The sequence below is a fragment of the Pleuronectes platessa genome, chromosome 8, assembly GCF_947347685.1.
Source record: "Pleuronectes platessa chromosome 8, fPlePla1.1, whole genome shotgun sequence".
Classification (NCBI taxonomy): domain Eukaryota; kingdom Metazoa; phylum Chordata; class Actinopteri; order Pleuronectiformes; family Pleuronectidae; genus Pleuronectes; species Pleuronectes platessa.
In genome coordinates, this window is record NC_070633.1 from 20,760,398 (window position 1) to 20,787,234 (window position 26,837).

Here is a 26,837-nt window from a genome sequence, read left to right on the forward strand (position 1 = left end):
GTCTAATCTACATTTCAGAGGAAAGTACAGTGTTTTCTACTTGCTAGATTTGCCTCGTCTGAGTGAAATTACTATAGTTACTTTTCAGATTAGGATTTTGCACAAAAACATATGAATCCTCTGACCCTTACAAGGCCTGGGCAGAGAACTGTTTGCTGTTCTAGTCCCGCTTGCATTAATGCCGGAGGAACACCACTTCTGTTTAGAAATAACTCTCAAGTTTGATACACCTTTCATTTTGATAGTGCAGAGGTTTTTCTTAAATATTGCTTCATTGCCACATCTACTTGAATAAAGGGTCTGACTTTTTCCAGCTCTGGACTTTCATGTCTGTTCTGCTTCAGTAGATGGAAGGATGAACTCGTCAGCTGCCTTCAGACATGCACTGAGCTCCGGAGAACCTTTCTCCGCCTGGCCCCGTAGTGTAAGGTCCAAAGGAGTCAATGTGGAGATCCCTTACTGGATTCACCGCGACCGAGCGAGGGGGTTGATGGCACTTCTAACACTCGACAGAGTCAAAGATAAAAATTATATATAAAACCCCAAAATAAATCAAATAGCTGCGAGTTGAAAAGCGATGTGACACACGTAGAAGACACAGACGAAGATGTCGGGAGAGTTTGTGGCGATAAGAGCCGACGTCTGTGTGAACGAGTCTGAACAGAGAACCCCCCCCCCCCCCCCCTCCCCCTCTGCGTTGTGCATGTGTGAAAAAAAAACCTGGGAGAAAATCCAGACCCAATTCTACAGAGATCCCCCACAGGACATGTCTGAAAATGGCTTTGGACTCGTATAATATTTGTTCGCGGTTATAAAAGTTGACCTTCGTGACACAATCGGACGCATAATCATCATAAATTTCCACAGCTACGAGCTACGCTTCTTGATGATCTGATGCATTTTAGCCTTGTTGCGCATACTTCTCCCTTTGGGTGAGACTCGCTCATGTGAACACAGTGTCTGACCTGAACTGACATCGCATGATTTGCGGCATGTTGATTCTGAACACAGACGGAACCCTTGATCCTTCGTCAGCGAGGCAGAGTGCCTGAAATCGTCAGAGCTATGACCCGACAACAGCAGAGCTTTGCATGTGTTTAAGTGAGAGAAGGTGAGAGATGTGTGACACAGTAAAGCAGTGATGGAGAGATGACTGTGTGTGTGTGACTCACGTCTCCGAGCTCTCGGCTTCCAGCACGGACTGCACCGGCAGGTATCCTCTCTGCGGGTGTTTGGTGAAGTACTGCTTTGACCTGAACTTATTCTTCAGAGTCTTGGCAAAGTCCCTCATCTTCTCTCCCGAGGTTGTCTGGAAAGTGATGTATGAGTGGGGCGGGTGTGGGGGGGCAGACGGGGTGAAACGCGGTGAGAAGGCAATGGGAGTGGACAGGTGGGAGACAAATTACAAATTGCACAGCTTGAGAACTCTCTGAAATATTGTTTTACCCCAAATGACCCCACGAGAAATTTGTCCACTGTCTCCAGGCCGGTTTGTCTTACTTTCACTTTTATTTCTCCATCTGTTCTCTCTTTTTCAATTTCTGCCTCTCTCTCTTGTGCACCCTTTAATTTCTATGTTGTTTCCAATCTTCCCACTTTTCCCTCTCTCTCTCTCTGTCTCTCTATCACAGCAGAAATCTATGGGCGCCGTTTGCCTCGCCATCGTGAAAAACTGTATCTGGCTCGCCTTAAAAAATTGTCCAGTGAAAAAGAAAATCATTGTTCAGCTGGCCCTTTGCCATATTTTACAGCTCGGAATTGATTAGAGATTAAATCTGGCGCCGTCTCAGTACATTCCAGCGCTCAAGCTACTGTGCCTGAGCTACTGCTTTGGAATTAACTCGACTTCAGAGACTCTGTGTTCGATCACCTAAGACTCAGGTTTTCTAAGGGTTTAGTGTGCAACGTGTGCACCAGGTGAGCCCAGAGTGATGTCAGTGCTAAGTGGGATTCAATGTATGCCTACTGTAGATGCAGATGAGGCAGAGACAATGGACATCTTTTACTGGACTGGTGACTAATCCAAGCCTGGTATCAGGAATAAGGAAATGGTGGTATTTCTTTAAGCAACAGGGGTTTATTAGTATCCAGCTAAACCATAATGTTTGTCTTACTGGCGTGTAGTACTCCATGATGGGGTAGTGCAGCTTCTTTCCCTTGGTAGTGCGGCCGGTTAGAAAACATGTCTGGCAGATGTCCACATTGAACTGCTTCAGACTGCGATACCTGTCAAGATCAATATAACACAGAGGCTGAAGTGATGTTTGCAAGAGAACAGGCAGAGGTGCGTGTCTGTATGTGTGTGTGTGTGTGTGTGTGTGTGTGTGTGTGTGTGTGTGTGTTTGCAGAGTAAAGGGTTGGTGCATGCATGTGTACTGAATTATAGGTATGCCTGTCGACATGCAGGCTGTTTTCACACATCCCTCTCTGCTCCAGAAAGAGGTTTAGTCCACATAAGCCACATGTTTTCTGAGTCAACACGCCTTAATCACAAAACACCAGCTGCTCTTTTAAAAGGATTTCTTCTGTTTTTTTATATTCCCAGAATTAACGTTCACATTATTTTACTCAACAGGCTGTAATTATGATGCAAAAAACTAAAAGAAAATTCAGAATTATTCTTATTACTACCTACAAATATTGACCTTTTGACTCCCATTTATTATTTTCTTACATTCATTGTGTATGTGTACTTTAATCCTTCATTGTGATTAATTTAACTAATTCAGTTTATTTGCTGTCAACCTGTGCGCTGGCATGAGCGGGAGCAGGGTAACAACTCAGAGACGAACTGATAACCACAGCCAGAGCAGCATCTACCAAGTTTATGCAGAATCCTGCCTGTCTACAGAGGACATTAAACATTTTATGGATGTTTTAATGTAACAACAACACAGGAAAGATCTCTGCTGGTTCTGCCAATGATCAGTCACTGTGAAAGACGGACAAAGTATTTGTGTGAGCGAAATTTAGACCAAGTGAAAGAAGCAATGGGACAAAGACCACTGAACACTTATTCAGTAGTATATGTAATGTATTTATATATATATATATGTGATATACGACACATGCCTACTATACATTGCTCCTCAGATGCTTTTCATGATTCTTTATAATATTCCTCATTGAACATCTGCATGAATGTCAGTTTGCCTACACTGGCATACCGACCTGAAGCCCTTGATGGGACACTGTTTGCATACATAGCATTTGGCTTGGTGCTTGGTCGACTCTGCAGCAGTCACACGGTGGAGGACAGGAAGCCAAACCATCGACTGGGGTTCAAGGCTCATCCACTCCAAGAAATGAGACACCTCGATGGAAGGTTTCCCTGGGGCCTGGAAAAGGACATTGGGAGTTAGGAAAGAAGAGTAAACTGTAAACAAGCAAAATATAGACCAGCAGGCGGCCAGATACATAAGGGTATTAAGAGAAGAAGCTTTGCTTCCTCTTCAAAGGTGGTCCTGCAGTGAGCGGGTGTGGAAGAAAGGTATCAAAGGGAAAAGAGGAGAGGAGATGAGAGAAGAGAAAAAACTGAGCAGAAGAGTTGAGTACACCATGGGGAATTTTTTGCTTTCATGAAACTATACTACACTGTAATGAACTTTATTAATCGTAATACCTGCTCAATGTAAAATTCATTTAATTATATAGCTAATTCACAGCACATATGAACCCTGTGCCTGTGTGTTTAATGTACGTGTGTTTGTTTGTTTACTCTACGTGTGTTTGTGTGTTTACAAGCAGTTTTAGAGAATTCCAGAAAGTGGCATAAGAAGGAAGTCAACGTAATAAAAGAACAACTCGCCAAGTGCTGACAATCCGTGATGTGCTAAATTCTCATTAAGTCTGCATCAGAGATGCATTAAGAGGTTGATTTCCCTGGGGCTTCCTCCAGCGCTCAAGCTGAGTAGCATAATAAATGTGTGTGTGTGTGTGTGTGAGTGTGTGTGTGTGTGTGTGTGTGTGTGTGTGTGTGTGTGTGTGTGTGTGTGTGTGTGTGTGTGTGTGTGTGTGTGTGTGTGTGTGTCTGTGTCTGTGTCTGTGTCTGCATGTGTGTGCATGTGTGTGTAAGTTGTATACTGATGTAGAATGTCCCGGGGACGGAGGCGCTCCTCTCTGGTAGCAGAGTAGCCAGTTTATCTCCATGTGGGAGGTCAGAACGCAGCCCCTTGCATACCGAGCACCTGGGATTGGCTCTGACTAAGCTGAGCGTGCCGCTGCATCACAAAGCAGCACACTGAGCAGATGGCACACTCTAAACATCATTGGAAAAGTAGAGTAATAAACATTCAGTTATCCATCAAAACTCTGCACTTTGTGAACTATAAATCCCCTGAACAGCACGTTTGTAAACCAACAGTCAATGTACAAAACTTTTTTAAGTATTTGCTGAATTTTGAGATATTGTGCCAGTTGAATTTGCCCCAACAACCTCTGTGCATATAAATCACCTTCGGCAATATTACATTGCTCTGTACAACTACTTATTTGCATAATCTGTTTCAGGTCAATTTCATGTTCTCCTCTCCCAGCAGAGTCTAACAGTCAATATCAGTCTGAAGTGACCCCATGTGCCATCCCCAAAAAACTGATGTCACTCACTTCCAAGTGATAAATGGGCAAATGGGTCAACCCCCGCTCAATTCCCACTACATGGATATTTCATCTACAACTAAATGCCCAGACATGGAGCAAACTTAGAGAGGAATTGGTTTTAATCGGCCGTAGCTGATACAGTAAGCATGGACCAGAATAGAGTGTGTATAATTAGGATCTGCCTTGAAAATGAGGGAATTAAACAGGCTTTCCAGAGGCCATCTACCTCCCAAAAAAATTAGCTGCAGCCTGCTCCTAACAACTCAGTAATTATCTGGTGTTGAATGTCATGAGTTTAAGTTCAGGCAACCTGCGGCGACACTTTTAGAACAAGAAAAGACAAAGTAATTAGGACATGTCTCCTCATTAGCTCTTGCACTTCACTAATGGACTCTGTGACTTTGCTTCATATCAATATTCCAATATTCTTATTATACACTCAACTTTCCCAATAAAACTTCTTGAATTTCACCTACAGTCTATGTATGGTCGGGAGCATGATGCATTATCTACCACTGACTGTATTTTATGTCCATTAAAAGCAATGAGATGCAATATTAATGAGATGTAATGTTTGTGAGGCAAAGCTCCTAAGGAAGGATATTTATATCTTCTCCATTTCCTGAGATGGTGCGTTTAACTGCTTCCTCTGTAGAAGGAGTCCGACTTTGCTGATGTCAGTAAAACACAACAGGATTCAAAAAGCTGCTTCCTGGTGCGACTACATCACTTGTTCATACTTGACAGAAAGCATCCACAGACAAATGTTTGATTAAGATATTCATTTTTTAAGGTTTGGCCTTTAAAATTCTCTTTCTGAAATAGGGTCTTGGTATAGATAACGTCTGTTCTGAATATCTGGAGCTCAGTCATTATTTCCCCACACATTAATAAATAGATCAGCAGGTTTGAGATACAGAGGGATTCATGTGGTCTGCAACATTCGGACCGCACTGTACATTATTATGCTGTAACAGTATTAATAAATGATCAGGTTGTTGATTCAAGAACAGAAAAAAAACGATTGTGTCTTCAACACTGCTCACTGACTTCAAGCCTGAACAATCTAATCCAACAAGGACACTGGGCCACGAATAACAATGCAGACCTCCCAGTAGTAGATGAGTCAACAAGCAGAACATTGTTGACCAGGTCAAATAAGGTAAGGTGAACTCACAGCGTATTCCAGACAGATTGTTTAATCGTATGTGTGTGCATGTGTGCAGCAAAAAACTTTGCATGCACCAGTGCCTGTCTGTGAATGTGTTTATGCATGACATGCATGCATGCGACTCTGCCCTCACCACGCGGAAGCAGCTGCGGACGCTGGGCTCCACGTTGCTGCCCCCGAATGCGGCCACTTCGCCCAACTGCCGCGGGATCTGGATGGCTTCGTGCAGCAGCAGGCTGAGGTGACGCTGGTCCGTCAGACCTCCAGGACCAGACACCTGACGGAACAAGTCTGCACAAACATACAGTGTGCGTCAGTTATGCAGGAACATATCTGATCGAAGAATAGATGGTGCACTTCATTTGTATGCATGAAAAACAGTTATTTGAATTTGTATTATCATAATATCTGCATTTTCCTGCATGTTTACATCTGTTGATTTACAGCATTTGTATACTGATCTGTATGAGCCGGGCTTTTATGACTTAGGCTTTTTTTTATGAGTTTCATTTCAAACATTCAAGCAAAGCAGCAACAATTAAGAAAATGTGCCACAGCAAAATAATGGTTTTACCCTAAGATAAGAACTATATGCTGAGCCTGTCAATACAGTAGTATTGTTCGGGCTGTTTGGCTTGGATATAAAAAGCTGTGTATGTGGAGTCCTATCAGATTCTGTCACTGAGGAGATGAATGCTGACAAGTGTGTGAGGGTGCTGCACAATGGCAGTTTACACATCCCATGTTCCCCTCCCCTGTGCACTTATTCAGCCCAACAGAGGCAACACTTTAACACCCGGATGTTTAACAGCCTCCCCTGCATAGTCCTCATAACCAGAGCTGAAGCATGTCTGACATTTTAAACATTTACATTTGAGCTGTTTGATAGAGGTGAGGTTTCAACATGTTTTTATGGCGACACATTATACAGCCCTATTACATCTGAAACATGCAGATGGCAATGTTGGAAACTCAGCAGTTAGATCATGTTCCTGGATTTGGCTGCACAGACACACGCTTCATGAGCAACCATTACTATTATTTAAGAAGGGAAAGCTTTTGAGTAACCAGCTGGTTTGGAACTACCTATTTACTAAAACACAAATTATGTTGATCACTTACGCAACGCGGTGCATTGAGCTAAATGCAAAAGTAAATAAGCAAACATGACAAAATTAAAATACTAACGTGCTCATGTTAACCATAGATTATATCAAAACATCTCCAGTTCTTGTACTATGCAGATCTCGAGTTTAAAAACCTCCAGAGCCAGAATATACGAAGAACCACCTTTCATAAAAATGTATTTAATGTTAACTTTGACGTTTGAGTCCACTAACATGGAGGATGTTGGGCATCTCTTTTGGGTAGGTCTCATGTCGTCCATCTTTATATACAGTCTATAATATTCACGAGGTATTATCTTTACCATAGTCACTATAGCATTTTAGCATCCTAATGTGCTAGCACTAAAGTATGAGGTTGATGGAATTGTCATTAATGGTGCAGGTGTTTTGTAAGATATGACACATTTCTGTCTGGACCAAATCTCATCAGCAGCATCTCTTCTACATTACAAACATGACATGATCGAGTTTGTCCAGCTTTTAAAGATTAAGTAGGTTTAAAGTTGCAAATCCAGTGAGCTCAGTTTTCATAGCATGATTCAGTCGGTTGCGTTTGCTTAATGATTCACCAGTCTCTTAGAGCTATCACAACTTCATCAACTATTTAAACAAAGCAAACATTAAGTAATCCACTGCGACTGCACAGAATAGATTGCCTCCAAAAACAGGTCCGAACATGTTTTTCCAAGTAGCAACCAGAGAGGAAACAACAGCAAATACTGGACGGTAAATGTTGCTGCCTACTTGTGCAGAGAGAAATGTTAAATAGTCCAAGATCAAAGCTACTGGTACCACACAAAGCAATTAAACTACTTTTATAGTAGTAATGATAAATAATGACAAACATATGTTTTGTCAATCACAGGTCCAGACTTTTGCTGATGGAACAAACACCCACCATCTGTATCTCAGAGCAGGTTGATGCAAACGCTTTAGGTCTATTTGAGAATATTGATGATGAGACGTCTGGAGCTGACAGAAATAGAATCATTCAGAGAAAACGACCGACTTTTGAAGCCACCACCTGGACACAGAGAAAGAGGCCTGACTCACTGAGGGACCATTCGATTGAAGACAAATCTGTTATCGTTCAGTGTTTAAGAGACGACACAGATGGTTTGCCAAGGATGAATTTGTGTTTTCTCAGATCCGGTTTCGGCTAAGATGTTCCAGGTCCAACTAACTGCAGCTCATGTTCCCTCTCATTTTACCTGTACAGGTCGACTCTGTAGCCTCAAAATCAAGCTGAATGCTAAAAGTCTTATGGCAGATTTTCCCTGTTATTGAACTGAACGCTATATTTTCTGTAAAACAAACAGCTACTGCATTTTTTGTTATTCTCTTCCTCTTGCTTCATTGCTCTGATTGGTCGCAGGCCTGTTCCGTTGATAACACCTCTCTGAGAATTAAAAAAACAACGGGGAGATTCCAGACCCATTCGCAAATGCGTATTGTCCGTCAATGACTCGTAAACTGAAATAACAGTGGAACAGTAAAAACCCTATCTCAGTCTGGAGCATTGCACTAATAAATAAAATATCGCGGCATAATTTTAATAGACAAAGAGGAAAGGTAAAGGGCTTCGCTATGTGCTAGTTGACCTGTGGAGAAAAAGGAGAGTTCGAGTCAAAAGAAAGAGAGTGTTCATAAACTGTGTTTTTGGCAAGCAATCCTTTTAAAAGGGCCCCTGGTGTCTTCGGTAGAAGTAAAGAAAGCTTTCTCTATTGTGGCAGCAGAGTCATATCCTCCATTAGACTAAGTGGATGTCTTTTTGTAATACCGGCAATCACTGCCATTTTATTTTGGCTCATTGTTCACAGTCGAGGCGACGCATCAGGCACATGAGCCTGCATCAGACGCACATTTGTACTTCTCCTGGACGTCGGCGTTGCATAAGCTCACTAATCCCATCTTGAAGCTGAGCACTCGCACTTTGCCGTTTCGAGCACTAGAGAGAAGAAAGACAGAACAGAGGGAGAAAAAAGGTTAGGACTGTTTAAGAGTGAATTACACTAAAATGGGGACATTGTTGTATATTCCTACATCGGCTGAGCCCTTCTGGGAGGGACAAAGTGTGGAGGCATTACGTGGGTCAGAGCAGGACAGAGAGGGTCAGTGCAACACTGTGAAATTGTATTAGAGCACATCCACCGTAACCAAAGGCCACACAGGGATAGAGTGTGGCGTCAATGGGTTTATGCCCAGAAGAGCATTAATAAGCTCACATACCAGACTATGTCCCAGTGTTTCATACAGACATATATACATTCTGAACAACACACACACACACACTTCAACACGCTGTCATGATTTACAAACACTTTTCCAGCATTTAAGAGTTTACCCAGCGGAAATAAAACGTCTGATTACTCGCCAATGAAAAGGCCAGTGACATGGACGCTGTCCTGCCCTGACCTGAGCCAAAAAGATTAAAAAAATTTCAGCTTTAAATAAAAAAAGGTGATGTGGGGCAGCAACTGTGGAAGGAATGGATTTGAGAAGCAGAGACAACCATCACTGAGTCCCCGTCAAGATTCCACAGCGCCGGTGCCAAAACCGCCCAGACAAATTTAGTGTCGAGCCGAGCGGCATTGGCAGAAACCGCCGGCTTATTGAATTAACATCTCAATCATTAAGTGAGAATATCAGGAACATCACATTCATCAGAGTGCGTCGGATCAATTAAGTATAAAATCAAATTAAAGGGCGAGTTAATCGTCCGAGCTTGGTTTTGCTCCGATTGAGTTCTGCAGTAAAGTAGATTCACTGTTTTTTAACTCGTTCGAAACACAATTAAATGAAACATAACTCGGGCACGTGGAGAAACATGAGCGGTCTTCAGGAGACCGTTACTGTGGCTCCTCTATTATACTCAGGGCTGGAGTGGGTCCAGAGGAGCTGGAGAGCACATGGGGACAACTGGCTGTCAGCACCTTTCACACACACTCTCTACTTTGCGCCGCATGCCATCTTCAATATGCACCCCTGTGCTGCTCCCCAGGGGACGTGTCACTCCTGTGTACCCCGCTAGTGTGACATGCCTGGGCAGGACACACACACACGTATATACACACATGCATGGCGATACGCTGCGATGCCCATTCACTGGCACAAACACAAACAAACCCACACATGGAAATTACCCAACGAGCATACACACACCGTTCAGACCCACTGCTGCTATTTATTGGAAAACAAAAAGCAATTACTGGAATTTATGCAGAGGGTAGAGTCTCTGATTGTCTCTCATTAGCACCGTGTAGTTAAGAGCCACCGACCAAATTTACAGCACTCATGGGGTTATTCCTCGATTTCCTTTTCTGTGCCTGTGCTTTCTTTTTCAGAAACGACAACACGGTCAATAAGAAACAAAAGGTGGAGAGAATGTTGGTGTGAAAAAGGATTTTATTCTGTTGTGTCTCAGAAGGGACGATTGGCCCTCAGCCTAGAGACATCGCCATCGGGCCTTTAGCCATGCTGTGGGTCTTTATAGATTTCTGTACAACAAGCCATTGAAACGGTTACATCAATCTGAAGACAGACCTCTGTTCTAGGACTATTTGTTCCAAATAGCTTTTAATCGTTTCAGTAGCATGAGATCCCAACTATTGAGTCATTGGTCACGATACACATTATGTGCATGTGATACGTATTTAACCGATGCTCGGATTTTTAAATACCAAGAGTCCTGAGCCGTGCTGAACCTGACTCTGCAGCATTTCTAAACCTCATTCACCAGCGCCATGTAATAAATCACATTCATAGATGCCGCTGCGTGACACACCCATTTCTGTCATTTAATGGGGCTCTTGGCAGATTTATTGCTCTTTTAGTATCAGATTAAAAATAGGAATCTAGTGGAGGGAAGGTTACAGTCCAGATTCATGATGTCAGTCATATCCTCAGTGATAAAAACGGACTAACGCTGATGCACTGCAGGTGAATTCCATTAAAGACAATACAATCCATGTAAAATCTAAACCTTCTAATCACGGATGAAGGTGCTGCTCAGTGTGAGCTACGAATGCAAGAAAAGGTAAGGGCATGGTATATACTGTAATCAGATCTTTTTATTGTATATGTATGCCTTGCTTTGGTGCAAAATCTTCAGTAAAGTTGTGCTATTATGAAACTTGATGAGCGTTTAATAAACAGAGAGGAGGAGTGTGTTTAAATACACATATTCACAGGTTTACAATGTAATTTCGAGGTTCTACTCATTTATATGTCATGATGTTCTAAAGACACATTATTTCTCTCGTTATATTACTTTACTGCCTCTTTTCATCCTCTGTATAAACACATTTCAGATTTATCTCTTGGCCTGCCTCTCTCTGCTCAGATTGGTCAGCAATCCCACTGTTTAGTGATTGGTTTGTCACATGACTTTATGAGTATTGACTTGACTTGAATATTAATAACATGTTTTGAGATATTGTCTTTTCTTCCACACAGTCCTCTTCAATATTCTCCCTTGTCAAAAGCTGATGTTTACATTATAATACATTACCAATATAAGCACAATTGCAAATAACCATTCGGTTGATTTAAACATGTTATGATATTAGTGGTTAATGTGGCTGCAAGCTGCAAGCAGAGAGGAGCTGCCACAGATGTCTGGTAAATTAATTGAGTTCTTCACTCGTCCACTTTGTCTCCAAACTGTAAAACATCAGCCGCAACTGATGCTGACGATTCATCAGCCTTAGCACGGCTCCCACTGGAGCCAAAACAGCCTTAATACAACTTTCCTTTCCACATTTGATGAACAGTTGTTTTAAAAAAGTAAGTTGATTTTCTTAAACACGTCTCACACTGGTGAACCCACCTGTCGTAGACGTTGAGCAGCCAGTTAAGACACATGTCCACGCACAGGGGAATGTTGACCACGATGGACCTCTCCTCCTCCAGCCTCTCGTACAGAGCCGTCAGCCCGTGAATCACCTCCACCACGTCCATCACGTGCTCCCCTTGCTGTAACTCCTGGTCCCGGAACACCTCACCAAGGCCGCTCAGCGCCACTAAATCCACTGAGGACACACGTAGATGGATATCAATGGGAGACAGATACCTGGAAACAACACTCATCTCTATTCAGCTGTGCACCTGGAGAATTTGTTATTTAATGAGAAGAAGCGACGCGGGCAAGTATGTAAATTATGATGCTTTTATTGTGACTGTGTGCGTGTACTTCCCTGATGCGATGCACCTTGTGTGTGATGTGCATGTGTAAGATATTCAATATTTGAAACTGAATTGTTTTTAGCACGGCCCCAACTAAAGTAATTTGATTATACATTTACAACTGTTAAACCTTATTAACACGTGTTCACACATACATGACTTCACATTCATTCATTTCCAACACACGCAGACACACACAGCACGATCATCATCCCCACTTCAGCAAACGAGAGCACAAGTGACACAAGCGCTTATTCACTCTTTTTGCCCACTTAAGCCCGACCAGTTATTTCAAGAGCAGTGACATAAATTAGATTTCCCTCTCTTCTAAACTAATTTGATGGCCCATGCTTTAAAGTGGAGCTGAGAGGGTGTCCGGTGATGCCAGGTATAATTGGATAGCAGGATGATGAGGTGGAACAGTGAGAGGAGATAACAGGGAGTATTCTAAGGGACGGGGAATGAATCACCTAAAAATGGATTTCTGATGGGCTTTTGCATGCAGCGCTGCTCAATCACTCTCAAAGTGTGAAGAGAGAAAAGAGTGAGAAGTCTGCAGTTATCACGGCAGCCTGGCAATTAAATTCTGTCATGATATCAACTAGCAGACCAGAGGAGAGTGAGATAAGAAAGCAGGGGGGAAAAATAACTAATGGGGAGCTTCTGAAAGAGTTTCGACAGTAGTCGAAATAGGCTCAAGTTTTACCAGAGCCACTTACATGGAAGGAGAGAGGAGAGGGGAGAGGAGGGAGCAAGGTGGCAAGGAGAGAGAGAAGAAGAGGGGCTGAACATGATTAAGTGGCTGTGGCAAATCACGGGTCAACGGGAGTTAGAGCAGAGCAGACAATGGAAGATGGATGAGAGGAAAGGGTTGAGAGCAGGAAGAGAGGGCGGGGGTAGTGAAAAACAGAAAGAGCTCAGAATGTAGTGCCTTTAGAAACACAAACTCATCATTAGGGGAAGCACTGGAACAATAAGCAAGATTTATAATAACAGGCATAAAAGTGAGAGTGTGTGGGGCCATGTAGGATCTAACAAGTGCTGTGACCCTGATGACACATTACCACTCCAACCATGCGGCAAAAACTAATTGCCTCCTCTTTTGTATCTGTAATGGACCAATTAATAGCACTAATTATCTCACATGCCAACGATCCGGGAGCTGATGAAAATGAGGAAAGGAACCTGGTGCCCGACTGGTCCTAACGACTCTCCAGTATATCAATACTTCAGATTTCTGTAATGGAGGACGTGGAGAATATTTCACAGAGAAGCGACGATTCCTTTTCGACAACTGAATAGAGGAATGTGCCGCGGCTGATCGTTATATCTCATCCCCGAAAAGAGCCTGTCATGGTGGATTACTGATGGTGCAGGATAACGGTATAGATCACTTAACCAGCCACTCCAGGGGCGGCAGACGGAAAGCACCGCTGATGAAAAAAAGCATACGTACGTCTCAGAGCCTTCTGAACCCGTCGCAGCTTCATGGCTGTTCTGTATGCTGAGAACTTGATGTTGTTCAGATCCGCTGATGGAGGGAGAGAGAGAGAGAGAGAGAGAGAGGGAGGGAGAGAGAGAGAGAGAGAGAGAGAGATTAGAGTAAATTAAAATATGAGGGGAAACAACCCCAATCCGCCCTGCCATCAGAGAATGAGACGTCTCTATCTGTCCCCCTGTTTATCACACCACTGCAGAGGTCATTAGCAGTGTAATTTGTTGCTAATACAATCTGTGCATGTGTCTGGTCCCATGAATTCTTTGTGTGTGTGTGTGTGTGTTTGTGTGTGTGTGTGTCTGTGTTTGTGTGTGTGTGGGGCATGTGACAGCACGTCTATCTCCCCCCGCAAGCTCTGCGTGTCAGATCAGATTAACAGTAAATCACGTGTTGTCGTTCGATCACAATTAATTAAAGGCTAAACGAAAAAGCAATCACAGTGCTGGCAAATTGGGCCTCGTAGGTTAATGGCAGTAGTGATGTAGTCCCTGAGGTGCCTGAAATACTTAATGAGCTGTATGACAGGGCCTTCAAAGCACAACCCCAGCTGAGTCGAGCCGTCAGCGCGGCGCGGTCGGGGGTCCTGGTCGCACGAGCACGAATCGGAGGGTGCTCTAATTGTCTCCTCACTCACCCAGCGCTTGGTACAGCTCTGTCATCTTTGGATGGTCCCAGCACGTCGTCTGGGCCTGATGGCTGAGAGGAAACAAGAGACAATTAATCGAGGAGGCGACGGAGCAGGACCGAGACGAGGCAGCGGGGACCGGGGCAGGTGTGGCAAACGGTAAAAGGAGCAGGATCTGAGGGTGGTAAGTGAGAAAGGGAGTTCAAAATCGAGAGGGCAAGACTGGGGCGGCTACGAGGGAGTTCAGGCCTGTGAAGTGCAGGCACGCGTCAAACATGATGTCGGGTTCAAACACTGATGTGAGGTCCCGCTGCTGCTGTTCTGGAGATACAATGTCGGTCACTTCACAAGGCAGAAATCCCAACAATTACACAACCTTCCTGTCACACTGTGACCACACAAAATGTATTGTGAAACCCCCCCCACTAAAAAAATAAGATCACATAAAACGTGGAGCAAAAATAATGAGAAACCCAGAAGCAGGAAGTCAGGACTCGGGGGCCATTCAGGGCGCAGCACTCACGGCTTTGCCTGTGCGAGTGCTCATTGATTGGAACCCAGTGGAGTGAGTCTCAGATACTACTCCACCTCCCATCGGTACAATAATACAGCACATAAAGAACTGCCTTGCAGAACCACACAAAAAATCACGAGGCTCTGCTGCAGATGATTCAGGAAAGCAATAACCTTGGTCTGCGGAGAGACACACTGTGGAAACGCTTGCATGGTTCATTGATGAAAACAACGGCCCTGGAAAGGTAAACTAGCATTGATGAGGCGAGTAGATAAACAGATGAATGTTCAGGGGCTCAGAGAAGCTCAATAGAGTTCCTCTCCGGATCGTTTTCTATCGGTAACTTTTGTGCGAGTGTTTGGGCACCGGAGAGATCTCTGGGGACAGGAGTCAATCTGTGCTTAAAGCCAAGAGGACGAGGGTCCATTCTACTTACGGTCAATCGGGTCAAACCCAATGACACGTTTGCAAAACTGCTGCTTTACAGGCTGAGATCGGTCAGGTCGTGGGCCCTGAGGATAACGGCCCCGACAGCAAGATAACGGCTCAACTTTGAGATTTCATTGCAGCTGCAGAATGTCGGACGCTCACAAATAATCTACGTCTGATTGTCACAAATACAAATGGGTTCAATTCGAAAAACTGACCGCTGTAGTAGAGCCTCATTTATCTCAGTTTACAGATGCGAAACACCGGGAACTATTTTTCAGAAAGACTAATAGAAGAAACCCTTGATCAGAAATTGCACTTTTTCATTTCCTAGAAGCTCAATGAGGAGAAGGTCCAAATCTGACACTGATGCTCTATTTAAGTGCTCTCGAAGTGTGAAGCCTGACTATTTAACCAACATTCATACGAGATGACACGGCACTTGAAGCTGTTTTGAATCGCTTCTCATCGGGAGGTCACAACCGGAAAAATAACAGACGTCAGAACTAGTAAATCATAGTTCTGAATATTACTACAAATTGGAAAATATGGTCCAACTTAATCTCTGTTGAGAATAACATCATCAGTGTGCGTTTCAGTAACACAATGATGATGCAATTCCTCACACAACTCCCTTGTTATGATAAGGCTTCCTAGCCTGCCGTGGGAAACGTGCACGAATCCCCACAGTGCAGCGGCTGACCCTGAGGTTTGCACTTACTTGATGTAGTAGGGCACTTTGTTGGGCGAGATGGCACGCTCCCATGGTATCTGCACTGAACCTGCACAAACACACGCACAAACAAAATCATATTCAACACAGGCATGTCATAGCATGTCCAGGCTCAATGTCCATTCAGGTCGTCTCAGCGGAGCAGCTGCAGTGGAGCCAAAGGGACGGATTGTGTCTGGTTTCCACACAGTGATGGTTTTTGTGTTGCGATGATGTAATAGAATACAGGGAGGCAGAGGAGGTGACAGTGGACGAGTGAAGGGGTTAACTCCAAACCAAGAGGTTCAGCTGACATCATTTATATTATTAGATTTTAATGATATGCATCAATGTATAGACTGGGAATGAAGATGAACAAAAGCTGCAGTATGGCATTAACCCTGCCACCTCCATGTTAGTGGATGGTACATAGACCAAACTAAATCATGTAAGTAGCTATTATCAAACTGATGTTATTTGATGTATTTGATGATTTTATACAAATCTGCTGAAATCTCATGAGACTGCCTCGTGATTGGTCAATTGCGTGATCTCGATATGTCAGCTTCACTTCAAGATCACTAATGTTTAGAAATCAAGGGCACAATATGGCAAGCTCGTTATTTACAGTCTACGATCAATACATACATTTTTACTAATATCTTTAATTTTTACTTTTGCATCGGCTGAAGGTGGAACTTTGTTGACTAATTTATATACAATTCGGTGGTACCGTCTAGTCGTTAAAAGAGTTTTACCTCCACTGGGCCTCAAACATCCAATCTCAATTAAACCATTTCAGAAGTTTACAGTGGAAATATCTTTTTTGATGGAAATGCTAACGACTAAGCCACCTGGGACATTACAAAGAGCCTCACCTATATCTTACTTTTGGGAATGTATAGAACCATTTGTTTTATGAATGCACCATATTTAAAAGATTATCACACTAGCCAGGGTGTAGAAGCAATTCATTAAAATATGAAGGTGAAGTAAAAGCATGTACAAATGTAATAAAGTACAATACCTGAACTAAATCATATTCCACCTAAACATTTACAATAAGCACCATATGCGCCATAACAAATTTACCATAGCATACTGAGATATAGGCATGTTGGTGCATAGAAATCCACAGCATGTTCCTGCAGGGTGTAGTGGGCTGTGCTGGCAGTGGCATAGTGCTCGATAAGCCCCTGTGTATCATTTCTGAGGCAGCGTGATAGCAGTAAAACTGGATGAGGGTTAGTGAGGACACACGAGTACACAGAGCCACTTCAGGTTCGCTCGCTCCGAATGCCCTGCAACACGCAGTGTTTCCACCTCTTCATCATTTTAAACTATATACATCACGTGTTCAGGCCCCCTGCTTCTGCTGTGTGGCCTTTGAAGAGCAGCAGGTAGAAGAACAGACAGAATTCACAAATATGTATATCTCTCTTCAAATGAGAGCAATGACTGTTGTGATGAGAATCACTGGGGAGGCTCATCGTAACAGTGTGCTGGTTCTGATGAAGACAGACGCACAAAGCCTGCCAGCTCCACCTCTAACCCAAATACGCACACAAACTCACACGTGCTCGCGCACACCGGAAGCGTTTTAAAGCCTCATCTCCAACAAAACTGTTATACACCTAACCCCCTTTTCATCCCTGCACACTCTGAGATGGTGCCTTGGCGCAGCATTGCACAGAATGGTGGGACACGGACTTCAAATGGGAGGAGAGGACTCTTACTGGAGAGGAAGTGCTGCGATCCGGGGCCAAAGTCTCGATGTGCATCCTGGAGCTGCTTCAGCCTCTCCTCTATGGAGCCCTGAGGACGGACAGACACGCACACACACACACACACACACACACACACACACACACACACACACACACACACACACACACACACACACACACACACACACACACACACACACACACACACACACACACACACACACACACACACACACACACACACACACACACACACACACACACACACACACACAGAGAAAAAGAGAGAGAGTTAAATCAAAGAGACTCATGCTGTTCAGCCCACTCCTCGTCAAATCCCCACAATAGAGATGCACACACTCAGGCCACCTGCTTCTCCTCCATTAGTTAACTGCGGAATACAAAGTATGTCTTTTCCTCTGCTGCCCCTCTTGAAAGACTCTCGAAAGCCTTTGAAGAGCAACAGGTACGAAAAGGAAGACGGAGATTGCAAAACAATATATTTTTGAAAATGAGGACAGCGGTTCCTGGTAGCGGCGTGTGGAACAGAGCTGGAGGAAAATGAGATGAAATGAGACAGAGGAAAGAGGAGCTGGTGGGGGTGGGGGTGGGGGGTGGGGGGGCTACAAAGCCTCACATGTGCTGCGTTAATAACCATGGAGACTGAGTTGAAGAAAATTAAGTTTGCAAAAGCATTTCACATCACTTTTATTTCGCGTCAAATGGGGTTTAGTCCGTCTAATCCTGGTTTATTTGAAATGTATTGGATTTGGCACTTGGATCATTGTCGGCTGGATGTTTGAAACACGTCCTCAAACAATTGGAGGCAAATCCACTTGTGTTGAGGTAGAGAGACGAATAACGACAGAAAGAGAATACGAGGGGGGGGGGGGGGGGGGGGAGAAACGCACAGGAAATGAGTCACAATGTGGAAAGATATATCGAGTTAGCATTTCTCAGTGTACACACGTCACGGCTACAGTGATTTAAATTGGTGGGGACTAATATAGAGCATTATCAATGTGCCGTGGAGATGCTGCTGCCAACTGTGCCGTGTTGTACAATCTATTTGTTGTACGGGCAATTTGTGCTGCCATGAGGAAGACAAACGACAGAAATATCCATGATCGGCAAAGAGAAGCAAATCAAATTTGGAAATACATTGTTGCTGCAGTCATAGCAGCCAAAATCAACAGGGCACAGGACGTTCCTGGGATTCGGCATCTATCATTTTAATTAAGAGGAAAATGGGACAGAGAGAGAAAGAGAGAGAGACAATGAAAGACATTTTTCTCTGCGTTCTTCTGCATCTTCGTATTGAAATTATTGATGTGGACGATGGAGACGGCCGACCGATCGATGTGCGAGGCGGCTGGAATGTGCAGGAAAGGCTGTTTCTTTTTGCCACGTCTGAAACCATTTGCCACACCTGTCTCTTAATTCATCACTGGGGCTCCGCCGATGTCACAGAAACCCCCGGAACGCTCTGAAATGTGGAAGATGAATATCGGCTGGTGTCGGTGGATACTAAAAGCCTTCTTAACAATGCTGATCATCAGGAGGGATTACAGACTCTGACATGGTCTCTGAATCAAAGAGCAGAGGACGCGCTGCCCGCTGAAGCACACAGTGCATCAAAGATTCAGCAGAAATTATCCTGTGAAAAGAACTTTTGCATGAAGACTCTTTTTTACCTCTAATGCGAAGGGACATCAGTGAGTCCCAATTTCTGTTCTTCCTGCTTGCATCCTCTCTCATAAAGAATGTGTAATGAGCCCCAGCATCCTTTCCTAAAATACATTGGACTGTGTCGACAATTTGTAGCAGATGTCCCCTTGATAATTCCGGATTCATAAAGTTAGTTAAAACTTGTGCTTTTAACGAACGCTAAGACTTCCCTATGCATCGAGGGGCTTGCGAAAGAAAGAAAAAAAAAATTCAATCAAACAGATGGAAGGTAGGCGACGAACATAAAAATACAACTAACAGATGTTTCTATTTATATGTAAGCTCATTCCATCCTACACAGGAAAAAAAGGGCTGCAATTCTGTTGTGCGGTAATGGCTGCATTTGCAGGATAAGAAGTTCAGTTCTCCACAGCTCTTTGAGCCAAGAGCACTTCGCCTCGTTCACTTTGGTCGAACGAGTGTCCTAAAAAAAGATCAACGCACACACAGCCTTCGAAACAAGCTGCGTCCCCAATCCACACGGTATCTACTGTATAGAACTCTATTTCTTTTTCCTAAAGCTTAACAATTTTTTTAATTAATTTGGTTTTCCAGGAGGTATTTGTTCACCTACAATGTATCTGATTATACTTTTTAGTTGCAAGCTTGTTCCCAAATTACTTTTGTCCACAGCACATATAATGACTGTATTCAGCATGATTAGCTAGTTGAATGGTTCTTTCTTTCATGAACGCACTCCATAATACTTTTAATCAGTATAGAGGTAGGTGTTTGTACAGTGTGAGAGTATGACAACATGCTAGGATTTGCTAATGGGGACTAAGCACAATTGAAATTGTGACCTGATAACAATAAAAAGTCAGGGGATCATTAGAGTTGTTACAATCCTGCAGGACTTCTCTGGAGAGATGTGATGAATGTACTCAGCGTATCTAGTCGGCTCTTTGTTTTGAGGGCATCGATTGTTTAAATGTGTGTGCCTCTATCTCAGATCGAGTATTTACGTCTGAGCCTTCTGCTAATTTCTTTTAGCTCGATGGCATTTATCAACTGAACCCAGATGTCCACTGTGGAGAATTGCGTTTTTGTTGTCTGCATCTCAGGCTGAAACGCAAAGCTAGTTCTGTTGCCTTGAGTCCTCGAGCAGCCCTACACTCGTCCGAACTAATTTGTTGCAATGTGAAAATCCAGCCAACGGTTGAGATATTTTACTTTCACTCCAAAATACTGTGTGCTCCTCTCATCGAGGCAGAAGAAACCCCAGGGAATTGCCAAAGTCATTTAGACTCTATCAACACCATGAATGTCACAGAAGTCCAATCAAAAGCAGTGAACTGACGGACCGACTTCGCCGTCCCTACAGAGCCCCCCCCCCCCCCCCCCCCCTGACTGCTTCAGGGACTCAGCCGCAACACGAAGAACTCAGGGAGTGCCAAGTGTGTAAAGTGGATACCGGAAGATAATTTCTAAGAATTGTGGGATCTTATAATCATCCTGTTTAGAGAGCCACTGAGAGAGAGACAGAGAACAGGAGAGGCTGGAGTGGCAATTAATACCTCATCGGCCGAGCGGAGGAGGAGGAGGAGGTGTCATGAAGGTTATCCTGCAGGAGCGGGGCGTTCACTCATGAGCTGTAGTGAAGGTTGAGTGGGTTCTGTTGTGCTTGTAGGAGCAGTGCAGAGGTTTGTGATGGAGAACTCGGCATTAGCTTGAGCACTGCACACTTCAGAGTTACAGTAATGCTCACTGGATAATGCATCCATACATTCAGTAAAGCATCAAGAGGAGGGCAAACGCAGTTCAATGAATCTCGGGCACTTTATTCTTGGAATTTTTAAAAGGCTTCTAGAGGAGAGTGCCTTGGACTCATTGAAGACTTTACATGTGGGCACATTGGTTTAGAAATCATGACTCATTTCATTTCCGTCATTCGCTATTCTACTCGTTTCTAAGATCTGCTTGGTGCCGATAGTTTGAATCCATAACTAATGAGCATCGTCTAATTTCCTCCTCATCTCCTTTAAGTGAGTTCATTAAAAAAAGATTGAGCCGAACCCATCGCAGGGAATGAAGTGCCGCTCAGAAAACAACGGTTGATAGAAAACGGGTCCATACTTGGAATTAGCTGCCTGACATTTTGTTAATACAATATTAATGCGGACTCACAGTGATTACCATGAAGCAGCTGCAGGACGAGCAGGAGACACTGGTGAGAGAATCTAACGCTCGTTCAGCAGCTCAGTCAGGTTTAAACCATGTTTTGACAGTTTTACCGTAGTTTACCCCCCCCCCCCCCCCTCATTAAGTCTTATGTTATCAGTCCATAAAATTAGTTAATCATTTACAAAGCACTTTATGTTTACTGCATTGCTTATCTATAGTAGTTGCATCTTAACATACTTAAAACTTGTTTTTTATATATATGTTTCAGCTGTTGTTATTCTGTTTCTTTTATATACTAATTTGTAAAATTCACATATTTGTACATATTTCTCTTCATTTTCATATTTACTCATTTATATTTCTATATTTTTTAATTAAAATTGTTGATGTCTGCATATATTTTAGGACCAGCTGGAACAAAACCCAATGTTCATAGTAATTTAAATACTTATTATTTATAAATTACTCCTTAAATGAATTAAGTATTAAGAAACTAGGTTGTTGAAGAAATGCTAGTGAATTAATTCATGTTGGTATGATTTTCTTTTTTCTTCTTTTAATTTCTGTTCACTGTAAGGGTTTATAATTCATACGCATCAACAGCCTCTGTATTGATTTGAAATAAAACTGAGATGAGGGAGAAAAACAACTGCCCTTGAACTGTGGGAAAACTAAAACCCAAACACTGTGTCCTTGTGAAGACTTGAGATGCTGAAGATGTAATTGGGAAAGATGCCAGGAACGTTTGTTCTATTATCCATGATAACGGCAAAAATGTGCAAAAATACACTAAAGCTGCAGAGTCTGAATCCAAAGATGGAAAAAAACAAAACAAGCTGAAAAAACACATAAAGCAGTTGTAAGCCTTTAGTGTGAGAACCCACACAAGCCTCATATAAACATTTAACTTACACTAAGAGAAACATAGAATGACTTTGGTACGTGTCGCTTGAATTCGACTGCTGCAGACGCTGCAGCTGACAATGTCACACAGACGCGACACAGAGCCGGCACTGAACCCCACCTGAAGCACTTTCCATCTGCTGTTGAGATGCTCCAGGGCGTGGGCGTTCTCCATCGACAAATGAACATCGGCGATGGCCAGCTGGTGAGCCAGATCATTGATGTGCTTCATGCCCTCCTTCACCTGGGTGAGCTCCTCCTTAAATAACTGAGTGCAGGGGAAGATAGAGAAAAAGACAGAATTGGATTAAATAAGGAAAACATTAGACACATGAGATATTAAATACAGAAAGGTGTAGAAACGAGAGAGCAGCACAAACATCTGGACCAATTCCACCGTAACACCCCAATAAATAACATAAATCAAATGAGATGTGAGACATTACAGCAGCTTTCAACTCCACTTTAGAAAGAATTAAGCAGCAAATATGTATTAATGTCCTAAATAAAGGTGAGAAGAACAAGTTATTGGAGAAGCACCAGCCTGTGTTCATAGTAGATTTTTTAAATGTGAACAATGATGGAAATTAGAGAAGATACACAGGAAGCAGTGCCATACGATACGTTGTGACAACGATGGAGTCCAGTATTTCCTTTAACGTGTGAAACACTGATGACTTAAAAACACTTTTGCAAAGTTCAAATAAACTCATATCTAATTAAAAAATACACCCAGAGATTATTGCCTGATTGACATGTTGTTTTTCAGATAATATTTATAGAAACTGATGACAGTTCACGCTAGGGACACAAGTGAGAGATTGGAAATGAGGCGTACCACGCCACATTCAATAGCAGTGACCCGTGTGGTAGCAGACTCAGCCCTGGGGCAGCCTGAAGATACTTGTTCTTTTAGGGATTACTTCCCTGCATCTGCTCCTCAGAGCGCAAATCTGAATGAGACCAAAATAAAGAAATCAACTTCAGCACTGAAATCTAATTAAGGTTTCATGCTTTCCATTATGTAGTGTAACTGTGTGGAAGCTCCTCTCTAAAGAGGTGAAACTTCTCTTGATGACAGAGTTCGTTCCTGATAGCTACAGACATGGGCACCAGCAGTAATAATGTCTAAACTTTTGAATTAGGAGAATAAATTTGAAATGTTCGAGAATAAACATGAAATTTAGAGACGAGAATATTAAATTACTTACATTAGCACAAATGACTATCTCTAAAAAATGTCTCATGAAGATGAATTTGTGAAAATGGTTCTGCCGGATAATTTTTTGTTACCAGGAAAGTCTTTATCTTTTTCGGAAAAGCTATAAAAGAAAGCCGCTCACACAGCTGTCAGTCGCTGCTCTGACTGGATCTGATGGACGAGACGAGTCCACTTTATTCTGCACATTTCCACTTTCAATCTTGAAATTTAAAAGAAAAGAAACCCCATTGTCTTTTAATTTTCTGTCTCATGTCTGGACCTCAGTCTCAAGAATGTAAAGAAACGTCTTCATCAGAGGAGCAAGTATGAAACCCTGTTTGAAAGTGAACAGTGAGGGTCAGTGTATGAGCTTAAACAATTAATCAAAGCTAATCATCTTAACCAAACACGGCATTGTAGGTCTCAAGTAAGAGAAATTGAATAGGCAATTGTTTTGACAATCAATTGTTAGCATGCATGTGAATGCCAGTGTGCATAATGTGTGAATGAATGTCTCTTAATTGTGTACATCCATTTGTCTGTGTGTGTGTGTGTGTGTGTGTGTGTTTGTTGGACAGACGAGGAGAGAGGCAGAGGAGTGACGAGCCCGCCCTGAGGACTGAGCTGAACATGTGCTGGCTGTGACAGGAGTCCAAACATTGACACGATTATTATTGTGAATTGCCATCGTCTCTAATGAATAGTGCCACGCAATTACAGGCGGTGGCGGCGTTCAGCACTCAATAATGACTCCACCGATGACCTGCCATTTGTATAACAACATCCATCCAGCCGGGGACGGTGACCCCGGCCGTCTCACCGTGTCAGTCTGAAGCGACACGTCCCTCTCGACATCTGTCAGATCACAGCCTCTCTAACAGAGACGTGTGCGCAGGCGACCCCAACAAACAATTAAAAAAAAAGCCTCATTCAGATCTATCATTAATTCATGAGTAACGTACGTCAGCTCTGTTCCTGTGATGTAAAGAAAACAGATGTCACTATTTTGATGTTGGTTAATGACGTGTCAGAGTGTCACAATGTTCACTTTTTCCAGGGACAGCTGCAGGCAAATATCTCAAAGGGGACAATTAAGTTGTTGCACAGGCAAAACTGAGCTATATTTAGGATTCATGACGATGCCGAAGAGAGACAATGAAACATTGGTGTGGTGCGGTGGGTCTACCTTGGTGGCGTCTATGTGGTCCTGCAGAGAATCTATGAAGAGGTCTCCCACAGGCTCCCAGGCGTCTCTCACGCCCTCGGCCTGCTCCAGGGCCACGGCCAGCTCCTCCATCGCTGCCTGGATCTGGAGGAGACGCTCTAAGGTCCGCTCCATGTGTCTGCAATTCAGGTGAGAATATAATGCACCATGTTTAACTACCTGCAACCACTGCATCAGTACTTCATTTCAGGAGGAGTGCGTACAAACATTTCACTACCTAAACAATTTTTTTTATTCTGAGTTTTAATTATCTAACTCTTGATGGATGTGTTTTTCCTAATGACCTCTGTAATGGATTATACATGCCACAGTTTGTAATCATGTTATTGTAATTATATTATGTGTAATGTATAGCTGCATAACCTTTGCTACACAACAACAGTCACAGGGAGAAATAACACTCAGGTCTTTAGAGTTACAAAAGTTACAGGCATTTACGTGTCGGTAAAAACTTCTTATTGCTAAATTATTGTTGTACTAAACCTTTTTTTTATTTAATTTTTCGACAAATATAGATGATTTTGTTTCTACTAGAAATCCTTAAAGAGCATTTTTTGACTACGTTATTCACCTGCTTTATATGGTCGATTTATTTATAGCGATTAAAAGAAGTAAAAAAGAAAAGTGAAGAACATAACATCTGGATTCTGTATTACAGTTCCTGAGCCATGAAAAATTATATATTAACTGCAATATTATTCCAAGATATTTGAAAGAAAGTTTTGGAGACATGGCCATGAACCTCACTGAACAGCGCATAGTCACTCAAACTTGAACTGCAAGGTTTCAGATCTGACTGAAAGTTTGCTTCCATTGTACAGACATCTTTTCACCAAATCCTTCAGTGCTACTTTTTACCTAAGAGACACAGTGAAAAGTATTACTCAGATTCTTTCCCAAAGTAAAAGTGTCAATGCTACAATGTTAGAAATCATCCAATATTCGAGTCCTTGATTCAAAATATCTATATATCCAAAATCAAAGTTCTCTTTATGCAGACTTTACCATTTTAGCTGCTTGATTAAAAACTAATTTTAACTACTTTATATAGAGTTGAGTAACTTATTTGAGGGGCTGTCCGAATGGTCACAGAATAAATCTGAGGGGGATGTGAGATACTGTAATTAAGATGATTGCACTGATGTGTTGGCTTTTCCATTAATGTTTTTATTTTGTATTACTCTGAACCTAAAATAACACCAATGGGAATAGGAAATGTCTCTTTGATGAAAGACTCATGCTCACAACTCAAAGACATCTGGGAACCACTTGATTAATATTACTAAGTAACATTTGATAATATTAGGATATTTCTTCTTTTAATGTAAAATCTTAATCTGTACAGTAAAGCAAAAATAATTGTAAAATAGTAACATACTTGAAATAGATGAAAGTAAATGTACCTGCAGGGAACCACATGCATAATGTGAGCAGGTTACACACAATGAAAAGAGAAGCGTCTGACCTATGGCGGTCCACACAGCGCGCCGTCAGCTTTTCCCACAGGTCACTGGCCACGTTCGCTTGCTTCCATACTGAGCGGCTCACATTCAGGATCCGCCGGCTTGGAGAGACCTCTGCAGGGGGTGAACGAGGTAAGTCAGGGCCACGCCGGGGTAAGAGGATAACGGTGGAAAGAAGGAAGTGGAAATACAGAGAAGACGATGGAAATAATGGAGTGTGGAAGAGAGACGGGGTTAAAGGGTCAGAGAGAAGCAATGATCAGAGGTGGACGGTGTAAAGTAGATGAAGCAAACAGGGAGCTGAACACAGTGAGGTTGACTGCTTTAAATCCCCGAGGTGAGGCTCCAGTGGTGCGAGACAAACAACTGGAAGTAGGGCGCGTGGCCTGAGAAACACCGGAGCTTACTGTATTATTGATCTATTGCCGGTACTGGAGAGCTGGTGAACTAGAGCTAATTGGTGCCGACCCGGAAACGCTCCCTACTCTCGTCGTAACACCGTAGGACGGATCACTGCTGGAAACTACTCATGGATGATTTCACCTGCATGCGTCCAAACAAATGAACTGTGGGAGCCAGCCGAGGAGGCCGGTGAGAGTAGGGTATT

The 26,837-nt window shown here is 42.9% G+C and overlaps 1 protein-coding gene across 1 annotated transcript; it reads right to left on the reverse strand.

The window, feature by feature from the left end:
* Window positions 1-1,168: 1,168 nt before the first annotated feature.
* On the reverse strand, window positions 1,169-22,590 carry drp2 (dystrophin related protein 2). The gene is made up of 11 exons (XM_053429057.1): window positions 22,463-22,590; window positions 17,596-17,674; window positions 15,869-15,929; window positions 14,214-14,275; window positions 13,538-13,612; window positions 11,726-11,927; window positions 8,760-8,845; window positions 5,904-6,061; window positions 3,172-3,338; window positions 2,115-2,226; window positions 1,169-1,309 (listed from the first exon to the last, which is right to left on the reverse strand). Exons 1-11 carry the CDS (start codon window positions 22,571-22,573, stop codon window positions 1,169-1,171), a joined length of 1,254 nt encoding a protein of 417 aa, XP_053285032.1. The 5' UTR covers window positions 22,574-22,590.
* Window positions 22,591-26,837: the final 4,247 nt, after the last annotated feature.

Excerpts from the sequence above, each read along its gene's own strand:
- drp2 (XM_053429057.1), bottom strand. The coding sequence starts at position 22,573 with ATGAAGCACATCAATGATCTGGCTCACCAGCTGGCCATCGCCGATGTT. Across the intron at positions 17,675-22,462 it reads GCAGATGGAAAGTGCTTCAG|GGCTCCATAGAGGAGAGGCT; the intron begins GTGGGGTTCAGT and ends GTCCGTCCTCAG. Across the intron at positions 6,062-8,759 it reads CGTCCAGGAGAAGTACAAAT|ACTTGTTCCGTCAGGTGTCT; the intron begins GTGCGTCTGATG and ends ATGTTTGTGCAG.